Below are 20,777 nucleotides of genomic sequence, written 5' to 3' on the forward strand. Positions count from 1 at the left end.
TGTACACAATGTTTGACGCTATCCGAGCCAGTTGTGAGAAGTACTAATGGTACTTGTTCGTGGTCCCCAAGTAGTCCCTTGAGCTCTTCAAAGAGGAGCTACACAAAGTTCCAAGGGCATGCATGCCCATAACAACCATGGTGCCTGAGCCGTAGACAGCAGCCTTCTCCTTCACGGAGCTCCTCAAGTACAAACATGTCACCCCGAAAGCCCTCCCATTATCCCTTACAGCACCTGAGCCAATGCCGCACAAGCTTCTAGGCCCTTGGGTCTCCTCCAGCCACCAACATCAAACAGACCACCGTCACAGCCTCCTATATCACCTTAATTATTTGGCACAGGAACACACATGCTTCATAACACCCCCAAGCCTTAGTTTAAAAAGCTGTTACATCTTGGAGCTCAGCCCTGATGTCCCAAGGCTGAAGAGCGCTCTCACAGGCACCTTTCATATCCCGCAGTCAGCTGCAGAAACAGCCGTCGAAGCCCAACAGTTAGTACTGTGCCCCTACTCATTGCCATTTTCTTTTACTCCACCTTGCTAGATGAGCTCTCCCATTGACATACACAAGCCTCCAGAACAACCCTTCCACCACTTCTGTAACATTTTGCAGACTTATAATATTTCTGTAAACACAAACAGGAGCCATTCACAAAGTGTGATTACAATATATATACTTTAATAATACTAGAATATGTACAATCATACAAATTTAGATTTTTTGTTGTTCTAAAGACCAAAAATCTACACAGTTATGAAAAACAAAAGGAAGACATACTTAGCAAGCAAAGCAACACTTATGTCTAATCTTACAAATTGATAAAACGAGTGGAACAACAAAGGACCGGAAAAGAGAGACAAGGGAAGAAGGGGTAATTGTTAAAGACATAAAATAAAACCAAGAGGAAAAGAGGGGGGAAAAATAATAATAATTGAGTAAGCAAAGCTATCAGTGCCCAAGCATAAGCTGCCATCTGAGTTTCAAAAGAATCCGGAAAAATGCTATTCAATTAGAAAAGGTAACACTCACCTTGCAAAAAAGGTACAAAGATTTGCCCGACTGATATAGGCAAAACCTTTAAAGCTTGAAGCTTGTAACAAATTTGAACCCTTACCTTAGAGGGACGAGTTGATTTGGAAGAGGAAGAGAGAGAGAGAGAGAGAGAGAGAGAGAGAGGGGGGGGGGGGGAGAAGGAAAAAGGGAGGGAAAGAGGGAGAGAAAAGAGAGACTGAGAATAAAAAGTGTAAAACGTGGCCTAAAATAACTGGAGGGACACTTTTTTTAAAGAGAAGTGTAAGGAGAGCACTCGGTGCTAACAAATCAAACACGTTCCATTACACACAGAAGCCTGTGAGCCCTCCAAACTTTTGCTAAGGTGATAGTGTCACCTTAAAGGCACCAGATAACGGAAGGAATGCACGCCATTTACACTACACGCATAGATAGATAGTGCCTAGACTTAAAGGCCCTGCTCTAAGGATTTTCACATATTTTCAATTGTTCTGACCTCCAAAGAATCACATTGCGTTTGTCATTCACAACTATGGCGTCTTCACAATTGAGATCGCCAAACTGCAGAATGGAAGTGCCCCTTCAGAAATAGAACCTCAACAGACACGGGAAATTTCTCATTCAGAGCGCTAGGACAGCAAATTAAGGGTCAAGAAAAACAGAGGCAAAACCAGACAAGCATTGCAAGAAAACTGGGATGAATAAGGAAGTGCCTGGGTAGAAATCAAGACGGCGGTGGTGACAGGGACAGAGTGCATAGCGTAGATGGTCTCAACGCAGCGCGTCTCCTCTGGACCTCCATCAGCTTCGGAAGAGGCACAATCGGCAGCGCGGCTGGCCTTTTCGAAAAGCTGGACGAGCTCTGCATCTGCTCCCATGATGAAGGTAAGCGAATACCAAAACTCAAAGTGCTCCCGTCTGCTGTCTAAACCTCTAGGGATTGCCTGAAGCAAGGCCAGAAAAATGAGCCCTACTCCCTATTTCCCTACTCCCACAAATAGGGCTTGGAAGTGAGCAAATAACTCAAGGGGGGAGAGAGACAGAGAGATTTTCTCGTCACAAATTTGAGGCTTTTGCAAACAGAATGGAGACAGATTGCGGTAGGCCGCCTAAGGTGAATATTGATTCTAGATTAACGATGCACAAATGATTTTTTGAAATAACGAAAAAAAATATTAAACTAGAATTAGAATTTGTTAATGCATAAATCTTAATGTTAGCTCTAGAATAAATGGAAACCGTAAGGTGGAATTTGAAATTCTATATTTACGAATATTTGATTTAATTTCATGTATATGAGTGCTTAGACAAATTAAAACAATGAATAAAGAAGAAGAATGATATGATATGAATTCTATTCTGAATGTTTGGAAATGAAGTCGGACAAATGACATTGTTGCTTAAATCAAATTGTTTCGCTTTAAGTAGTAATATTTTTTCGTGCTCGTAGGGTGTCCATTTATATTATTGTAACCCTTTGAGCCCGATGTTGTGTCCATTCGAGCAATGTATTGACGTTCTAAGTTATTCGCTTCCACTGTATTCAGAGTTGATGCCAAGACCTCCACGTTGAAGTTTTTTTCAAATGGTTTGTACCTGCGGACATCATTGATCATTTTAGATGGTGGGTTAGTTTTGTGTCATTTCAGACATGTTTCAATGTATGTAGTTTGTTCAATATATTTTTTCCCATTCCGTAGACAAGTGATGCAATAAATAAATTTGTTACCGATGTGGTATTGTTGTTTGACATGGCCGGTTCCTTCTTTGTGTCTCATGATCGTGAAATTGAATAAAGTATGAGTGAAAGTTAAATCTATTATATGGGAAAAAAAAAACTTCAAAAGGATGTTTTATATTGTCGGTAGGGTTTTACCTTGATTAGGCTGCTTCTTGGGTTCTGGGAAGATTGTTGCTAATGGCCCATAGTTTTTTTTCGCAAATTCTGGGTCAATTTTGTATGCTATCTTGTCAATGGTTACTGGCCATTCACCCTGCTGTAGATTGTACGCATCCTTGAATTGTCGTAATATGCTGTTAACTGCTTGGTTGTCAAGATCGGCAAGCTCCTCAAGTTCAACATTGAAGGCAAAGTATAGAATTGTTATGTGTTTATCAAGTATCACTTGTGCTTTTGTGCGCGGAAACAACTCATCCATGGTCTCCTGGCCATTGGATAGCTTTTGTATAATGTGTTTTATCAATCCATCTGTGAGCTCGTTGCTTTCCTCTAGGTGTATCCTTCAGATTCTCCGCTACTTTTGCCATCAAGGGATAGTATGAATCAAATCCAAAGATATATTCTTATGGTTGTATGCCTGCCACGTTTGTTCTTCTCATCTGTTTATCATTGAAGAAAATCTTGCTTTCTTTTTTCTATTTTTTTAAGGCGCGTTCTTTGTCTTCCTTTTTTCTATAGCTTTTCGTTTGAACAATTGGAAAAGCTGAAAAATGAGAATAAATGTATGAATAAAAATGTAGATTGATGTTAAATAGAATGGTTTTCTCAAAGAAAATAGTTAGGAATGCATATGTACCTCTTTCGTAGTAGCCATTTTTTGAGTGAAAAAGAGGCGTCCCTTTTGTACGATCTGCCAAAATAAATAGTGACTAAGTTATACAATGAAGGAATGTAGAATGTTTGATTGGCTTCAAAGCACAGGTCTGAGATTATATGCTGAACTGTATATTTAGTGTTTGAGTTTTTAATTAATAAAAATGTCGTATCGATTAATGGATGGTGAATGGATGTTACCTTTTTTAATTAGATTGTGTGCATACTATATGAGGCATGGGCACGAAGTCAGAAGGTTTTATGCTATGCAAGATACGAAGATGTTGCCGGCTCGTGACTCGAGATAGCATGACGTACGTCAATCCTGGAGCAAACGATTCATGTATGATGATTAATGTCTTTCCATGTAGTGTCAAGCCTTGTGACTTGTGTCCGGTTATCACATATGCGAGTGTGATTGGAAATGTTGTCTTGTGGTACCAAGTCTCGTTCAAGACCTTTCATGTGTGCTTCGAGCGTCTGAGTGTAATAGGCTCGCATGTGGAAGAGATGATGGCATGAATCTTTGTCAACATGCCTGTTGTTTCATGCCACTCTAGGTTGTGAATAGTTGCTATTGCCCCATTGGCAACTCCTATTGTCAAATTAATATTTTATGTTAGCATGATCCTAGCACCAATCGCTACGTGGTGAAGCTTGTGGAAATCTGGATCGATTATCCAATCTTGTAATTCTGGAATGTTATCTGCATTCGATACGACCTATACTCGCATGATGTCAGTTATTGGAAATTGTGATCTCAAGATATTGTCGTTATATCATTATGCATCCTATCTGTGCGTGCACAAGACAATGGTCTCTGTGTCGATGAAGCTTTGTGCCTCCTCGTTTGTGATGATTGTCCCAGCGAGGTATTGTTCGATTTGATCTTCTGTTGGTGTTGCAATGCGAATGATGTTTAAGAAGCTGTTGAAATTTGGATCTTCTAAGTGCCGGATTGAGGCATGCATATGGTGAAATGTAGCGATTCTCCAGAAAGGTGACTTGCTGATGTGACACCTATGACAATATTCCTTGGGAGCAACTCTGGATTTGCATACTGGCGAGAGCTGCTGCATGTCACCAAAAAGAATTAGCTTTTTGGAGCAGAATGGATCTAGAGTATTTCTGTTGCAAATCTCACACAGCTGTCGAACTAACATGTTCATCATTTGACATGTCATCATGGATATCTCATCGATGATGATGGTGTCTGCATCGAGCAACACAGAATAGCGATCGTCTGATTTGGAAAGTGTGCTATGAAACATCTCATTCTTCTTTGGAAGTGCGAATTGATGATGGACTATTGTCGCAAGGTGACTCAAGCGTAGTGCTGTAGCACCATACGTCGTCGCTGACAAGACTATGGACTTCTCGTGTAGGACATGATGATAAGTTCTGTACTTGATCATGAACGTCTTTCCTGACCCAGGTGTGCCGCAAACAATATGTAGCCCCGTTGGTGTCTCAAAAATGTTATTGTAAATAGCTCTTTGATCTTCGGTCAAGGTCGAGGTCTGCATCTCCTTGAACTCATCTAGTAGTTGCAGGATTCTTATGCAGTTGATTTCTAGTGTGTTGTCGCTTGCATCTTCGCAAATGGTGAGGGAAGTATCATCGAGTGCTCATAAAGGACTTTTCTGCAATATCATGTTAGTCAATTGTTGTCGTTTTTCATCAACTAGCATATGAATCTTACAGTAAGCTGAGACGAGCGTCTCGATGTCCTACTCCGTTTGGACAACTCCATGAATGTGACATTCAAGAAAGTACGATCCTGTTCGATTGGATGGAGAGAGCAGTTAATGTTCATTTCTAAAATGGATCCTTTTAAGTAGCTTATTGAAGAAGAAGCCCTCAAAGTGGTGAGCTGAATGGTAGTCAGTGAAGTATACAAGCTGTGCACTCGGATGTACATAGTTGTTGAATGAGTCTATCATTGTACCTTGTGTTGTATTGCGCCTTCGTTCTTTTTAGGGTGTGAATGACTTCCAATATTCATAAAACGTGAGCTACTCTAGTACGATTGGATGCCTACAATATGTATCGATAGGATGGATTGTTGCGACACAGTAGTTTCGCAAGTACCTTTGTCAAAGCTCAGGTGGTGAGGAGTCGACCAAGTATACAACCTCACTGCGATGAATAGTGGGTACTTGTAAACATGTCAATGTTGCCTCGGTTGGTGATGTTGGCTTGGATAGCACGTATGCAGCAACCATCTTCAGCTTTAATGGATCAAGTGTCTCAAGGCCCAATCATTTTGCATCTTGAATATTCAAGTTTAGATCTCCTACAGGCTCTATCTTCATGGCGTACTTTAGCAAGTAGTATGAGAGGCCAGTGTTTGTGATTCTCTGAATGTTCATGTACCCTTGCCAGAATAGCAATATTGCAGCATGGTATGGGACCATATTCTGGTGTTGTTGGTTGGGTCGGTAGTACATCCATCTATGTGTCTGCGGATCTACAGATGCCTTCGTCTCTGGATGGTTGTCGAAAGGAAAACCATACTTGCACTTGGTAGATGGTTGTGGATCGGTCTTACAAGCGCTATTGCATCTATGCATCTACTTTCTTTGGACAAGCTTGCATAACTTCATTTCTAATGAATGGTGTGGAAGCTGTGAAGCCTTGTCTTCTTCGAATGGGACATGAGCATCTATTTCATTCGTTACTTGCTCAACGTCATCGTCATAGCATAATGTGCGCATGGAGCGATCCATGACTATGCACTTCGTATTTGACTAAGTAATGCTTTACTCTTCCCAATAAGCCATTGTCACTTAAGATGTATTGTTGTAAAAACTTTTGGAGTCTCAGGTGGAAAATCATTGCACACTCGATGGGACAGTCTTGCCAGGTGAATTGCAGATTATATTGCTTGACGAGTTCTTCAAGGTTGTCAAACTCTAACCATCGTGTGTCCGTAACCTCATCAGCTGTCAATGTTCAGAATATGTGAGGTAGGCCCCACTCATCAACCATTGTCATTAGATCCTTCAAGTTCCTGCAATGCCAAGAGGGCGTTGTCACCGGGATTTCAAACTTTAAAACGTCTCCTCTCATTAACTCGTCATTTGTCACGTTTGGTCTTTTGCGGCGCTTTCGATCGATATCTCTTTGTAAAATAGCAGTCTGTGTCCCATGCGCTATTGCGAATGCTTGGCAGACTTGGTACATGAGCAAAAAATATGGTTTGTATAGTGTGAATAGCGAGAAGAATGTTAAAATTCTCATTTTTAAGTACTCATGAAAGAAGAGTCGGCCATCGTGTGCATCATGACTGAAAGGGAATAGGAATGGAAAAAGCGTGTTCTCAAGTGTTAGCTCCTCGCCTTGTATCATGGCATTTTGCATTGCAATCACTTCTTGTTCGATCAAATGTGCCTCTATATGCATCATGATAGTTCCGACTTCTTTTGTCACTAGCCTGGAAAATTGTGACTTATTTGGAACGTGGTCAATTCACTCTAAGACTGACAAATAGTTATTGTCATGACCACTACCCATTGCCTCAAACGGAGAATCAAAAGAATGTTTTTCTATTATTTCTGCGATAACATCTGCTATGACAACGCTGATTCCTAGCCTCGGATGAGGCCTCTCAAGCATCGTCTTGTATCATTGTAACAATGGGTTTGAGATGAGATTTAGAGATAGGATGTCTTTAGTATCTGATAAAAAATCTTCAGTGCTTTGACAAATCGCTCTTTGCAATTCCAACATATTAAAGGATTATCCAATAATGACCTTGATGTCAATTGTCCCACTGCTAAAGACCGCATGACTCTTGTTATATTTAGGCTGACATCTAACAGTGACAACATTTGCACATGGAAGACATTTGCTCGAAGGATTGATTGCATGTACTTGGCTTTGTAAGGAACAGAGTAGAGCTTCCGAAAAGGATGTGATACACATGCCTTGCAAGTCATGCATGTTGCTAGTTCTCCGTGAGACTTCTCGGCATGTATGTGTAACAAGACGTTGGAGAAGCAATAAGGAGGTACTAAGTTGGATTGTCGTAGACTATTAGATTGTATAAGTTTCTTGCTTTTCCCAGTCCAAAGCTCGCATTTTCCACATAATGCACAGAATTGTAGCTTCTTAATGCGTTGCGAGCAGTCACTATTCCATTCACTTAGCAATCTATCTAGAAACATCTAGGATATTGTTGAGGGCTGTAATTTCCTTTTCTTTTTGTCTAACGTCCTAGTTAAAGCTAGGCATCGTTTTTTGATAATCCTGTCTGTTGCCATTATTCTAAATGTAGGTGCCGTGCATCTATCGTAAGCAAGTGAGTACATAATTAGTTTATGTGTTCTATAAATAATCCAACATTAATCAAGAACAAACTTGAAGTAGCGAGTTTCTTCTTTATGAAATTTGCGAAACTATGTAGGATTTCCTTTGTTGTAAAGTTTCTTTTTTTTTCGTAAATTAAAAAAAGAGAAATACTTGATTATAAATTAAGCTAACAATAGTAGGTCCGTCGAACAGACGTGTGTGGTTGAGAGTTCCCTTCTTGCGAACACCTCGACACAGAAACAAAAAAAGAAGAATTTAGAATATGCAAAAGCGATTTAAAAAAAAAAAGAATCAAATGCAAAACATATATATATATATATATATATATATGTATGTATGTATGTATGTATGTATGTATGTATGTATGTATGTATGTATGTATGTATGTATGTATGTATGTATGTATGTATGTATGTATGTATGTATATATAATTTATATAACCACACATAGTGTGGGCGAGGAGGTTGCGCGCTTCCTTCCCCAAAGAGTTATAATCCGTGGGAACGGGCCCTTCCCCATACGCTAAAGTTAAAATCGCCGAGACTATTAGCGCTGAGATTGAGTATCGCGACTTATGTAGGAGACTAATATATTACCTAGATCTCAATGAGCGTATCTGTATTGCAAGTTGAGCGTCATCCAAGTTCTTGTATAGGCCAAGCATATGCATCTGCAATATGTTCGAAATAGAAACAATGTCAAAATACGATATCATTGAACAATAAATTATTAATCTAGCTTGTAATGGGATTTCTTGGATCTTTTAAAAAAAGTAGTTTGCACGGACCAGTCGCACACTTGAAATTAGTCAATCCACTATCTTCACTTAAATAACTCACAAGTTAATGATACATTATCTTTACTATATCAGAACTTACTTATTGAAAACTCGAGAATTCGGAACTTCAGATCATAACTTTTTTTGCTTTTTAAATAGTTATGAATTCAATGTAAACATAGAATATAAGATCAACCAGCATGGAATGACTTTGTATATTCGATTTGCCTTTATTACATCAAAAAATTAATTTGGGATCATATCGTATCCCATCTCTTGTAATGGTCGCATACATATATTAGGCTTGATTCTCCTTGATGAAAATAGATTGCATGAACTCTGTAGTGATATGCGGTCTTTTGGATGTTGTTTAAGCATCCTTTTGGAAATGTATTGGACTAGTTTAACATCTCTTGACCATTGTGTTTGGTTTGTGAGAATCTGTAAACTGGGTACATATTTCGCTATGTAAAGGCTGATTTTACAAAGCTCTGAGAATATCCAACCTAGAGAGAAAATGTTCGAAGCAGATGTCCAAGGTTTTTTTGTAGTACCATCATATAGCTCAGGAGCTAGCCAACCCATCTTGCCAAGTCTCTCTCTTTTGAGCTCAATTCTATTCTTGTACTTAGGATCTTCCTCACTAGAATGTCTGGCTAACAAGTTCTTTGAATTTATTACATACGTAGCGTGTCCCTAGTCACAAATACCAATCCGTACTCGCATAGTAGTTGCATAGTCCAGAAGGACATTTCCACTGTGCAAATCATTGTGGATCCAACCTTGGTTGTGCAGCTTCTGAAGCCAAGGCAAAGAGCAAAACAAAGTTCTGGTATGAGAGTCACAACCTGTTCTATGTTATTTGTAGGGATTTGCTTTGTATCTAACTCAGGCTTGGAATGCATGAACCTTTTTTTGGTTTCTTTGAAAAATGTGTACAGTGTCCCTCCATTAAAATATGGTGTGAAAATCCAATGTGGTGCACTTATTGACATAGCAATTGGCCGAACCAGGGCGCTATGTTTAACTTGCATTCTTGATTCTTTCATGAAAGTAGACTCTCTTTTCTCTACATTGCCTTTAAAACTCTTTGCTACATAATAAGCAATCGGGCTGATGCCTGGTACTCCTTTGATTCTTGCTAGGAAAAGTTGCCCTTCAGACCCAGCACCGATTTTTTTATCATTATATATTTCATATGCATGATCTTGCAGCCAGGCAGTACAGGTTGTTGTGGGAAAAGTCATAGTAGTACTGTCCACTTGTTGTGTCCACTTGTTGCGTAGAAGCATTGTTCGATGTATTTATTCTAGCACGTGCATATTCCTTAGTTGGATTTGGACCAATCTTCTTCTTAGCTAGCGTGTACAAAATTTCTCGTATACCGCGGGCTTTTCTTTATTTCCACATACTATGCCAAGCCAAACACTTCTCATTCGAAGATAGCGATTCGTCTACATATTGTGCATGATATGTGATGTTTCCTATGATGGTCGTCACACGCTTTTCCAATTCTTCTGACTAGGCTACATCTGTGAATATGTCTTTTACTTGATCTCGTATCTTTGACACCTCTCTGATTTTATTTAGCCTTTGCATCACATGCTGTTTGAATACATCTAACATAGTGTCATCGTCCTCGATTTTTTCGATCATTGTCTTGTTCATGTGTGTGATGAGTAAGAGTACTTCTCTTTCAATATAGGCAAAAAGCCTCTTCAATTCTTTGGAATGTTCCTTGGTTGCCATGTCAATACGTTCAGCACATCTAAACGAAAGCAAAATACAAAGTTAAGAGACAGAAAATTTAAAATTATGTGACAATATTATAATTGCAAAGTCAAGATCATGCCAATATACCATATGAGCAGATCCTTGCAAAAATACCCCAAGGTACAAAGTTGATATTGTATAGTGAACTTAACAAATATTTAAAAAAATGGAAGCCTGCCTCCGCTTTCCCTCCCTCTCCCCTCACTCCTCGCCCATCCATGCCTCCCTCTACTCTCTTCATCTTGCTCTCACCCACCCCGTTGCAATCCCGCTTCACTAGTTCTCACCCCTGCTTCAGCATTTGCGCTAGCAGCTCTACCTCTCTGTAAGCTTATATGCTGTCTTTCAAGGCGTCATCTTCACAGCTGCCACGCAGTCCACCAACCTCCTCAGTTGTGCAAATAGATAGAATCCTGTCTCGGTTTCTCTTGCTGTGTTGCTTGGAGCCATCGGTAATCCTACCTAAAGCCTATGAGACAAGGAGCCAAAGGAACAGCGAACGCAAGCAGTCACACATAATAGGGCCTTTTCTTGGACCTTGGATTGATCGAATGCCCAACAGACATTGCGTGCGGTGTTGGCCGCGAGACACAGAGACAGGAAAGGTGGCGCTATGGCTGTCCGTTCTTACCAACAACAGCGCTACACTTTTGGAGGTTCTCATGTAGGCTAATGGTGAAGGAGGAGGAGGGGGAGGGTAGCATGAGCCCACCAACCCATCTACAAATGCCCTTCACAGCACAGGAATCTCTTTACCTGACAATTTTTAAGACAACCTACATCATGCTTGTAGTGCTCATCGGACAAGAGGCGAATTGATTCGTATACACCAATGAAGGTAAGCTTCTCATAGAGTTTGGGCCCACATCTTCGGTTCAGCTCCTGGGAGAAGACATGCACCGGCTGGAGCTTGAAGCTCAACGCTACAAGGTCCATAGCAAGAGGACGAGAGCATTGCGAAATGCGTTCTTGCATGGGAATATGGCTGGCTTCAAGGGAGGAAAGCACATTGTGTGACAAAGGGTGTGATACAAGGGTGTGAGCACCTCTCCAAGCTCTCCTCCTCCTACTCTCCCTCCAGCTTGCTTTACCTGAAAATCTAGCAACAACGTCAGTCCTTTGCCTTCCTTCTCCCTACATTTGCCTTGATTCATGTCAGTGTAGTCTCCATTGATATTCTTGCCCGTTGATCTGTGCCTCTAGCCTCCTTAGGCCTGAGCTCACTTCCTTCCTTTCCTCAATGGAATTCCTAATCATGAGAAGAGGAGCAAGCTACTCGATAGCACATCTACAAGAAGGCTTGATTAAATGATGTGGCATTTGCTCAGGATCTATGATGTAGCCTGATCCTCATTCGATCCTGAATTCATAACTATACTCTTGGCATACTAGTCTTCTGCGCGATCAATTCTCTAACGGCTTCTAGTATTCACATTGTTGACTACCTCCTCCTAGTCCTTCCTCCTCAGGTAACCGCGCCCAACACAAAATTTATGGGCATAGCTATCCAGCATAATTTTGACCGCTTTGGGAGTCCACTCACAGGATGAAGCATTCTTTTGTCGTCGGCCCTCCTCATCACTACCCAAAGAGAGAAAAATAGTGCCAAGCCTCTTAGGCAAAACTATGGACACTACGTGTGCGAGGCCAGCACCTACTGTTTTGCCCAGGGTTGGAGATGTAGGCGTGCGAAAGCAAGGCAATCGAGGAGAGAGAGTCAAAAGCGTTATCGTAAGCATGGGCGGCCATGCACCAACGTGTGTGGTGGAAATCACGATTCCAAAATGCTTAAAGAAAAAGAGCAAGAGGTACGGGCTCCTAGCGTCTGGCAAATAAGGAGGAATTATGAGTTGTCCCTCCACGAAGGAAGACAAAACCGAAAACAAAGATGAATTCGAAAGAAAGAACAAAGATGAAAGGAAACCAAAGAGAAGGTCACAAAGGTAGATTCAGGAAACAATAGAAATAGCAATGGAACGGAAAGAAAAGAGACGTACCTAAGCAGATGTCCTTTGGTCTTGGAATTTCAGAGCAAGGGGAGTTTGAAGCGACACATTCTTGTTCCCACAAATTTTTATCCCGGTATTCTTCACAATGTGTCAATCACAACGAATTGCCCTCTAGCTTCAAAGTTGGAACGTTATATAGATTTATCATCAAAAGCGTGTGTATGCTTTTTTGTATTTCATATGAGTTTACCCAAGAGTTTTTACACAAAATTATTTGTAGTGGTTACACTGAATTAAAGCAGAAAGCAAAGCGCTCCTCATACACTCAATTAAATAAAAAAGCAAAGCTTTCCCAATCCACACCATTAGATCTTGAGAAAATCAACATATGAAATTGAGACAAGTGGCTTCATGAGAGCATTTGAAAGCCAAACATCCCTTTAGGCTGCCTACTGTAACCAAATACCCAACCCCAAAGATCCACAAGATTCCCCCCCTTCCTTGTTTTTTTAAAAAAATTTTATCCTTGCCACATATATTACCCTTGTTCCAGATTGATGAATGGATTATGAAAACGCGTGCGTTTTTGAATTTTTGGGCTTCCTCGGCTTCGCTCACTGATCATGGACACACAAGATTGCCTGTCCACATCCAATCCTGGGCCCAAATGCATTCGATGCACCCTTGGTAGGCATGGGCGGCTCTAGTTTGTAATGGGTTTTCATGTGTCATCGTGTGTGTGTAGTTGGTCAAGCTAGCCTTGTGTGTGTGTGTGTGTCCAAAGATGGGCCTTATGGGTTTCTATGTGTAGTTGGTCAAGCTAACCTCGTGTGTGTGTGCGCTGAATCACAAAATAAAAAAGATAAGATATGGTTTATATACAATCTGGTGATGTAATTTTGCATAGCTAAGGAATATTATATTTGATCATAATTGAAATAACACACATGATTATTGAAGGAGCTCCACTCACCTCCATCCATCCACAAGAAAGATATGTTAGAACAAGAGACTTTCATTGTGGGACTACAAGCTTCAATGCAAAGCTCCTTGTTATCGATGTCACAATATCAAATGCAATTACAAACCAATCAAATAAATATATCCTTAGCCAAAGGTACATGTAAGGGAACTCAATTTTTGAGTCATCAACCACCAGATGTTCCAAATGGAAGCTAGCACATATAGAAGACAAAATTTTAAAAACTCATTTATGACCATTGAGATGCCTATTGTGAAGGTGTGAATTTTTTTAGGCAAAGACAAAATGGTATGTTCAATACCATTGTACTTTATATGATAGCCCATACGTTGGCCAGTGATGAAAACATGGCTTTAGTCATATGCACATTTCAATCTAGCATAGCGAGCAAAAATACATCACCCACTTGTTGGTCGGATGCTTAAACAAGTTCTAGTCATTTGCACATGAACCCATTTGTAACTCATGATTTGATAGATCGAAAGATGATAGAGAACAATTATTATCAATTATATCCTCAGAGACCATGTATGGGACCCAGGTCCAAGACATCATAAGTCATAACCACATATATAGGTCTTCATATTAGCCTATGTAAGAGTGATGATGAGAAAAAGACAATGCACTACTCTTTTTACGAGGTGCGCCTATACAAGTGATCATAGTGATTAAAAGTATTACCATGAAAGTGGATCATAATACTCATAGTGTGTTCATAGTCCTGCAAGGGCAAAACAAAACCATCTATCATTCCTAATGCACATGAAGTCTAGTCATATTCTTAACAACCCCATATATGTTTATCCAACCAGCATGCAAAATCATGCTAAGCAGCTAGCACTCCATAATAGTTGTGATAAAAAATGACTCTCATTCATAGCATGTATTGCTAAAAGAGTGCTTATATGTGAGTTTCGCACAATGAGTCATACTCATTGAATGTGGAAACCCATACACAGGCATGAAAATATTGGTAAAAAATACAATTATGTTCAGGCCACCATCCTTAAAACCATATAGGATCCTAAACTCCATTATAGCATTGTCCGTTAGCACTCAAGCTATCGTGAACCTTGCCCAAGTAGGTAGATGCAGCTGTAAAAGGAAAACACAAGCAATTTTTTTTGTGGAAGGCAATTTCTACCCTAGAACTTCCGCGGTTCTTCAAGAGCTTCAACTATTCATTCATATAGTGCAAGAGCAAAGTAAAAAGATTGTTCATTGGATTCTTCTCAAGCTAGTGGTAGAACAAAATGCACTGTTTGGGAGATATTATGGAAGAGAGACATCAAGAGCAAGCGTAGTATATCAATCAAATTCAATTGTGAATGTAGAAGTGAAAGAACCTCATACACGTCTTGTAAGTTAATGCGGCAAAAGGAGGAAAGAATGACTAAAATGGTTTGTGTCGTCATGATAGTTTTGTCTAGCCGCACACAAGTAGCCCACATTGGTACCAACAACTACACCTGGCTTATCTCTACACTCCTTAAGATGTACACAGCCGATCACGTTGCATTAGGGAAATATCAACAACAACAAACTTTGTTTTCCTCATTGGTTGCTTAAGGACGTGCTCAACCCATATAAATAAGCATATAATGGTCGGTAGTTCACTGTGTCTTTTCCATATATAAAAGCTTGAAGGGCTAGCTGCCAACCATGTGTCTTTTCCCATTCCCATGGGTTAGTCATTTTAGAATTTTAGGCTTCATTAGCTCACAACCACAGCCCTCTCATAGCCATCACAATCCATTTCATTCATCATACTAATGTCCTAATATACCAATATTTTCATTTTATAGCCATCAACATTTATGCATAAATATGTCATATCATATGTGATATTACAACAACGGAAAAGTCTAATATTGTTAACCCTTGGCTAACAAGCAACTCAGGTTACGTGAACCCACAACGCAGAACTCAAGCTTTGGATGCGGAAGTGGCATGTGACAAAGAAGCGACAAAGACTCAGGCGGTGCTGGCAAGGAAGAGCCCCAAAGATTCAGGATGAAGGTAGAAACCCAAAAGGCTAGGCAATTGTGGAAGGCGGTCCACTAAATTACTTAGGCTAGTTTGGAAGTTGGTGAACTCCCCTAAGGAAGCTGGCAAGTTTTTCATTAGATAAAGGATTCGATTGTTTGTAACAAAGAATAGTGAGTAGTTGGTGTGAGGCTAGACAAAGATAGACTATTGTATAAGGGCTCATAGAGCTTTCCAGCTAGTTGAGGCATGGAGAGGGTGAGCTCGAGTGGACCACTGAGTGGAACATTGTGATCAAGCATAGCTACAAGCTATTGTAAGAGGAGACTCTTTTATAATATAATTAATATTGAATTTCTACATCCTTATGTTTCTTTCCACTTGAGCAATCTTCACATGTCTTCATATAGTTTGCCTTCTTGATGTGTCACCCCTTTGTTAGTTCTGACGTCTAGTTTACTAGTCTTCATAATGACTTTCATCCTTGCATAGCAAGCTATAGATTGCAAGAGTGATCATCTTCGTTTTGAGCCTATGTGCCAGGAACTCGATAGAGCATTAAATTAGCAAGTAGTGAAAAAGATTGTCACCATTTGGTGATCCTGCTAGGGAGTGACATGCCAAAAGTGTTGACTGGGGAATGGAGTGGAATGAGTGTAGATGTCTGTAGACTTGAGTGCACAAGCATCACCAACAATAGTCTATCATGATTCGAGCTAAGTTACAACATCTACTCGGTGTGGCAAACTACTAGAAATAATTTTTCTCAGGACAGAGTCTGAGGCTGTCAGCATCTTGCAAGCTTATATGATAATGGGAAACTAGACTGAGGAGTGTCCTTAGGCACTTAAGCACAGCTCTACATATTATTCAATTGCTGCAAGGATGTCTTACACGTGCTTGGTGAGGAGAGAAAGATACGTGGCACAACAGGAAGAATAACTATGAAGAGGCCATAGAGGTTGGCAGAATATGGAAGACTAGAAAGTTGCTATGAATTCAAAGCCGGTACGTGATGACCAGTGGAATTGGAGAGAGGATACCATTTGCGACAATGAGCTCAGGAGAGACAAGGACCTGCCTATGAGTAGAGGAGAGTTGTTCGAGGATACCACATAGACACCAAGAGAGTCAATTCTGAGTATATGCCCAAGAATACCTGAGCCTTTCAATAGGGAGGAACTTTTAAGGCACTAGCAAGAAGATTCTTAGTCATCCACAAAGAGTCTCCATTCTAAGGAGTCCAACAAGTCATGACGTAGAATGAGCTTTAGTTTTTGTATTTCCTCCCTCACAATTGTCATGTATTTGGGATTCATGGGATAGGGCCTTTGCCTAACCGGTCTGATGTCATCGATCATTGGGATGGTATGTGGAATGACCTCGGGAGGCACACCCTTCATATTTGTATACGTCCAAATAAAGCAGTCTTCATATTCCTGCTTTGCCCTTTTTGTCTTCTATTATCTCTCCGGCAGATGTGATTTGATAGGAGAGATCCCCTGATGAACATCCAGGATTCTCACCCTGAGAAACCAGATCAACCAGAGTTTCCGCAACAGCAGTGAAACCGGTCATGCTTATGTACTCGGCATCAAAGACTACAACAATCAACTTGCAGCAGTAGGAGAGACTATGAATCCCTAAGAAATGGTTCAAGTAATCCTGAATGGACTAGGAGAAGGATATGAGAATCTAGTCCAGAGTATTGCCATCCAACAGCAAATTCCAACACTGGAAGAACTTCGGTCAGTTCTACTTGGTGAAGAACTTAGGACTCAGGCCATTCAAGCACGTAAAGGTCATTCTAATGATCAGGCATTCACACCTTCAGACAGAAGCAGAGGCAAAGGCAGAAACAGAGGTAGATCATATCAGAAAAGTGGTCATCATCAACAAAATCAAAGTCAGAATCAACATCAGCATCAGCAACATCCTCAGTAACATCAGAATCAGAAAGAGGAAATCATTCCAACCAAGGAAGATTTCAAGGACGAGGGAATGCATCCACCAATGTGTCAAACATTCAATGCAACTACTGTCACAAGTTTGGACACTATGAAAGAGATTGCCGCAAGAAGCAGTACAACCAAGGCGGTTAATCCACGAGGGAATTCCCAAGGAAGAGAAAATCATCATGGTGGACATTCTAGTCATAGTCATTTTGCAAATGAACATGGAAATATGTTTTTTGCAAGTGAGGAATTGCATCAGACTGATACAATGCACCTAGACACTGATTTCAATCGCAAAGAGGATTTCACCTATCAAGTCGACCAAGTGGAATAGGATCCTTGGTACATCGACAACGGTGCATCATCTCATATAACAAATCATCAGGAATGGTTCACAGAAATGAAGCCATTAGAAGGACAGAAAAATGTCATCTACACAGCAGACAATACACCGAATCCAGTTCAAGGGACAGGTGTTATCCCTATGAACAATTTCATTGGTACAAAAGGATTACTCAAAGATGTGCTCTATGTTCCAAAGCTCAACAAGAACCTTTTGTCAGTAGGTCAAATGACGGAACACAACTACAAAGTCATCTTCGACGATGATGAATGCACTATCAGAGACAAATCCAAAAGATGTCAGCTAGTAGCAAAAGGTGTCAAGAAAGGATGCTTATACAGAATGCTAGCTACAGTACCAGATAAGCATGCCATGTCAGCTCAAATGCAATAGATGCCACTATCTGCAAAATGGCACAATAGATATGGTCATGTCAATTTCAAGTACTTGTTAGATCTAAGGAATCACAATATGGCAATTGGGATTCCGAAGCTACAGTTTCTTGGAAAGGTTTGTGAAGCATGTTGCTTCAGCAAACAAAAGCGAACCAACTTTGTCAGAAGTACCTCTCGTGCACGAGGTATTCTTGATTTGATTCACACAGATGTATGGGGTTATGCCCAGACCCGCGTAGCATCAATGGTTCACTTTATTACTTGACCTTCATCGACGACTACAGTAGATATTGTTCGGTCTACTTTCTAAAAGAGAAATCTAAAGTATTTTCCAGATTTCAAGAATTCAAAGCCATGGTAGAAAACCAAATAGGCAGAAAAATCAAGGACATGAGATCAGACAGAGGAGGTGAATACATGTCTTCAGCATTCATGAACTTTTGCAAAAATCACGGCATTCGAAGACATTTCACATGTGCAGATACTCCTCAGCAGAATGCAAGAGCTTAAAGGAAGAAATGGACTTTAGCAGACAGTGCTAGAGCAATGCTTAGTGAAAAGCATCTTCCGAATCAGTATTGGGCAAAAGCAATAGCTACAGCTAACTACTTGCTTAATCGGCTTCCTACCGAACCGATACAAGGTATGACTCCTTATGAAGCATTCACTGGACACAAGCCACACATTGGGCATCTCTGCATATTTGGTTGCATAGCATATGCCCACATACATGATGATCATCGGAGGAAACTGGATGCGAAGTCACGCAAATGCATCATGGTTGGCTACAGTGAAGAAAGCAAAGCATACAAATTGTATGATCCCATCAACCGCAAAGTCATTATCTCCAGAGATGTAATCTTTGATGAGGAATCAGAATGGAAAACCTCACCTACACAGGAGATAGAAGCATCGACTTCACAGTCATCTACAGAACAGGTTGATGAAGAAGAGCAAGAATTGCCAGCAACACCCCAAGCAGAGCCATAGCAGCTCAGATGGTCTACTAGGGAAAGCAGACCTCCAGCCAGATTGACATATGCTTAGAAAGGCAAAGCAATTCAGGTGGAAACCACCAACTATGCTCTTATGACTACCATCATGGCTACAGAAGAGCTAGTGTACTTCGAAGACGCAGTAGACAAGCCAGAATGGCAAACTACTGTGAATGAAGAAATGGATGCTTTGTATAAAAATAACACTTGGGAATTATGCGACCTTCCACCAGGAAAGAAGGCCATAGCAAACAAATGGGTATACAAAGTGAAGTACAATCCAGATGGCAGTATTCAGAGATACAAAGCCAGATTAGTTGCAAAAGGATTTGCACAACAATATGGTCAAGATTATGATGAGACTTATGCTCCAGTAGCAAAGATGGATTCCATACAATTCTTGATATCACTAGCGACCCTCAGTAAATGGAATGTGTATCAGCTCGATGTCAAGAATGCATTTGTCAATGGTTACCTAGACGAGGAAGTCTACATGCAACAACCAGCAGGTTATGTTGAACCAGGAAAAGAGAACAAGTTTTGCCATCTCAAGAAAAGTCTCTACGGCTTAAAGCAAGCACCCAGAAGTTGGTACAGCAGAATTGACAAGTATTTTGCTAATCTGGGATACATGAAGTCCAATGCAGATCATACTCTCTACTACAAAGTTCAAGGGGAAGACATTACTATTGCACTTTTGTACGTAGATGATCTGATTGTGATAGGAAGCAAGGATAGCTTCATCAGAAAACTAAAACAAGACTTATCTGTGGAGTTCGACATGAAAGATGTTGGACTTATGCACTATTGTCTTGGAATTGAGTTCTGGAGAGATTCAGATAGCACATTCATGAGTCAGCTTAAGTATGTTGACAGCCTCCTGAAGAAGTTTCATATGGTAGATTGCAAGATTGCAGCCACTCCCATGGAACAGAGTTTGAAACTTACTAAAGATTCAGAAAAGCCTGCAGTCAATGACAGATACTACAGGCAACTCATTGGATCTCTCATATATCTGACAATCACACGGCCAGATATTTGTTATGCAGTAAGCTCACTAGCATAGTTTATGGCAAATCCAAAATAGTCTCACTGGAATGCAGCCAAAAGAGTCTTGAGATACATTAGAGGTACAAGACAGTGCAGCTCCTGCGAGCTTCCCCTCCCTCCCCTCGCCGTTAGCTCTACCTTCCCCTAGCTCCCCCCCTCGCCGCGACCACCCCCACCCCTCCCCCTTCGCCCTCGACCCCCGTCCCCCCTCCCCCTCTCCCGCCGGCCACCTCGCTGCCCCCTCGCCTCGCCTCCGCTCCAACCCGCCCCCTCGCTCCAACCCGCCCCCTCACCTCTGCTCCAACCCGCCCCCTCGCCCCCGCTCCAACCCGCCCCTCGCCTCCGCTCCAACCCGCCCCCTCGCCCTCGCTCCAACCCGCCCCCTCCGCTCCAACCCGCCCTCGCCCTCGCCTCGCCTTCGCTCCAACCCGCCCCCTCGCTGCTCCCTCGCCATCCGCCCCGCTCCAACCCGTCCCCTCGCTGCTCTTTCGCCCCCTCGCTTCACCCGCCCCCCCGCCTTCATTCCGCTCTCCCCGCCCCCCGCTTCACCCCTCCACCCCCGCCATTCCAACCCCGCCCCCCCCGCCCTCCCGCGCCCTTCCGTATTCCCTGCACCCCGCAGCCTTCACTCCGCCCTCCGTTCCGACCCCCCCGCCCCCTCACTTCGCCTCGCCCGCCTCACCCCCAGG

At 41.4% G+C, this 20,777-nt stretch overlaps 1 protein-coding gene across 1 annotated transcript in view; it reads right to left on the reverse strand.

The window, feature by feature from the left end:
• The window catches only part of TFIIS (transcript elongation factor IIS), a 73,009-nt gene that overhangs the window by 33,671 nt on the left and 18,561 nt on the right, over nucleotides 1–20,777 (reverse strand). The window contains exon 2 of the mRNA XM_087377180.1: nucleotides 1,727–1,973. Coding sequence (XP_087233306.1) covers nucleotides 1,727–1,973 — 247 coding nt within the window. The remainder of the gene's footprint in view (nucleotides 1–1,726; nucleotides 1,974–20,777) is intronic.

Source organism: Dipteris shenzhenensis, chromosome 7 (assembly GCF_047967505.1).
Source record: "Dipteris shenzhenensis isolate YYH24624 ecotype China chromosome 7, Dip_SZ_1.0, whole genome shotgun sequence".
Classification (NCBI taxonomy): Eukaryota; Viridiplantae; Streptophyta; class Polypodiopsida; order Gleicheniales; family Dipteridaceae; genus Dipteris; species Dipteris shenzhenensis.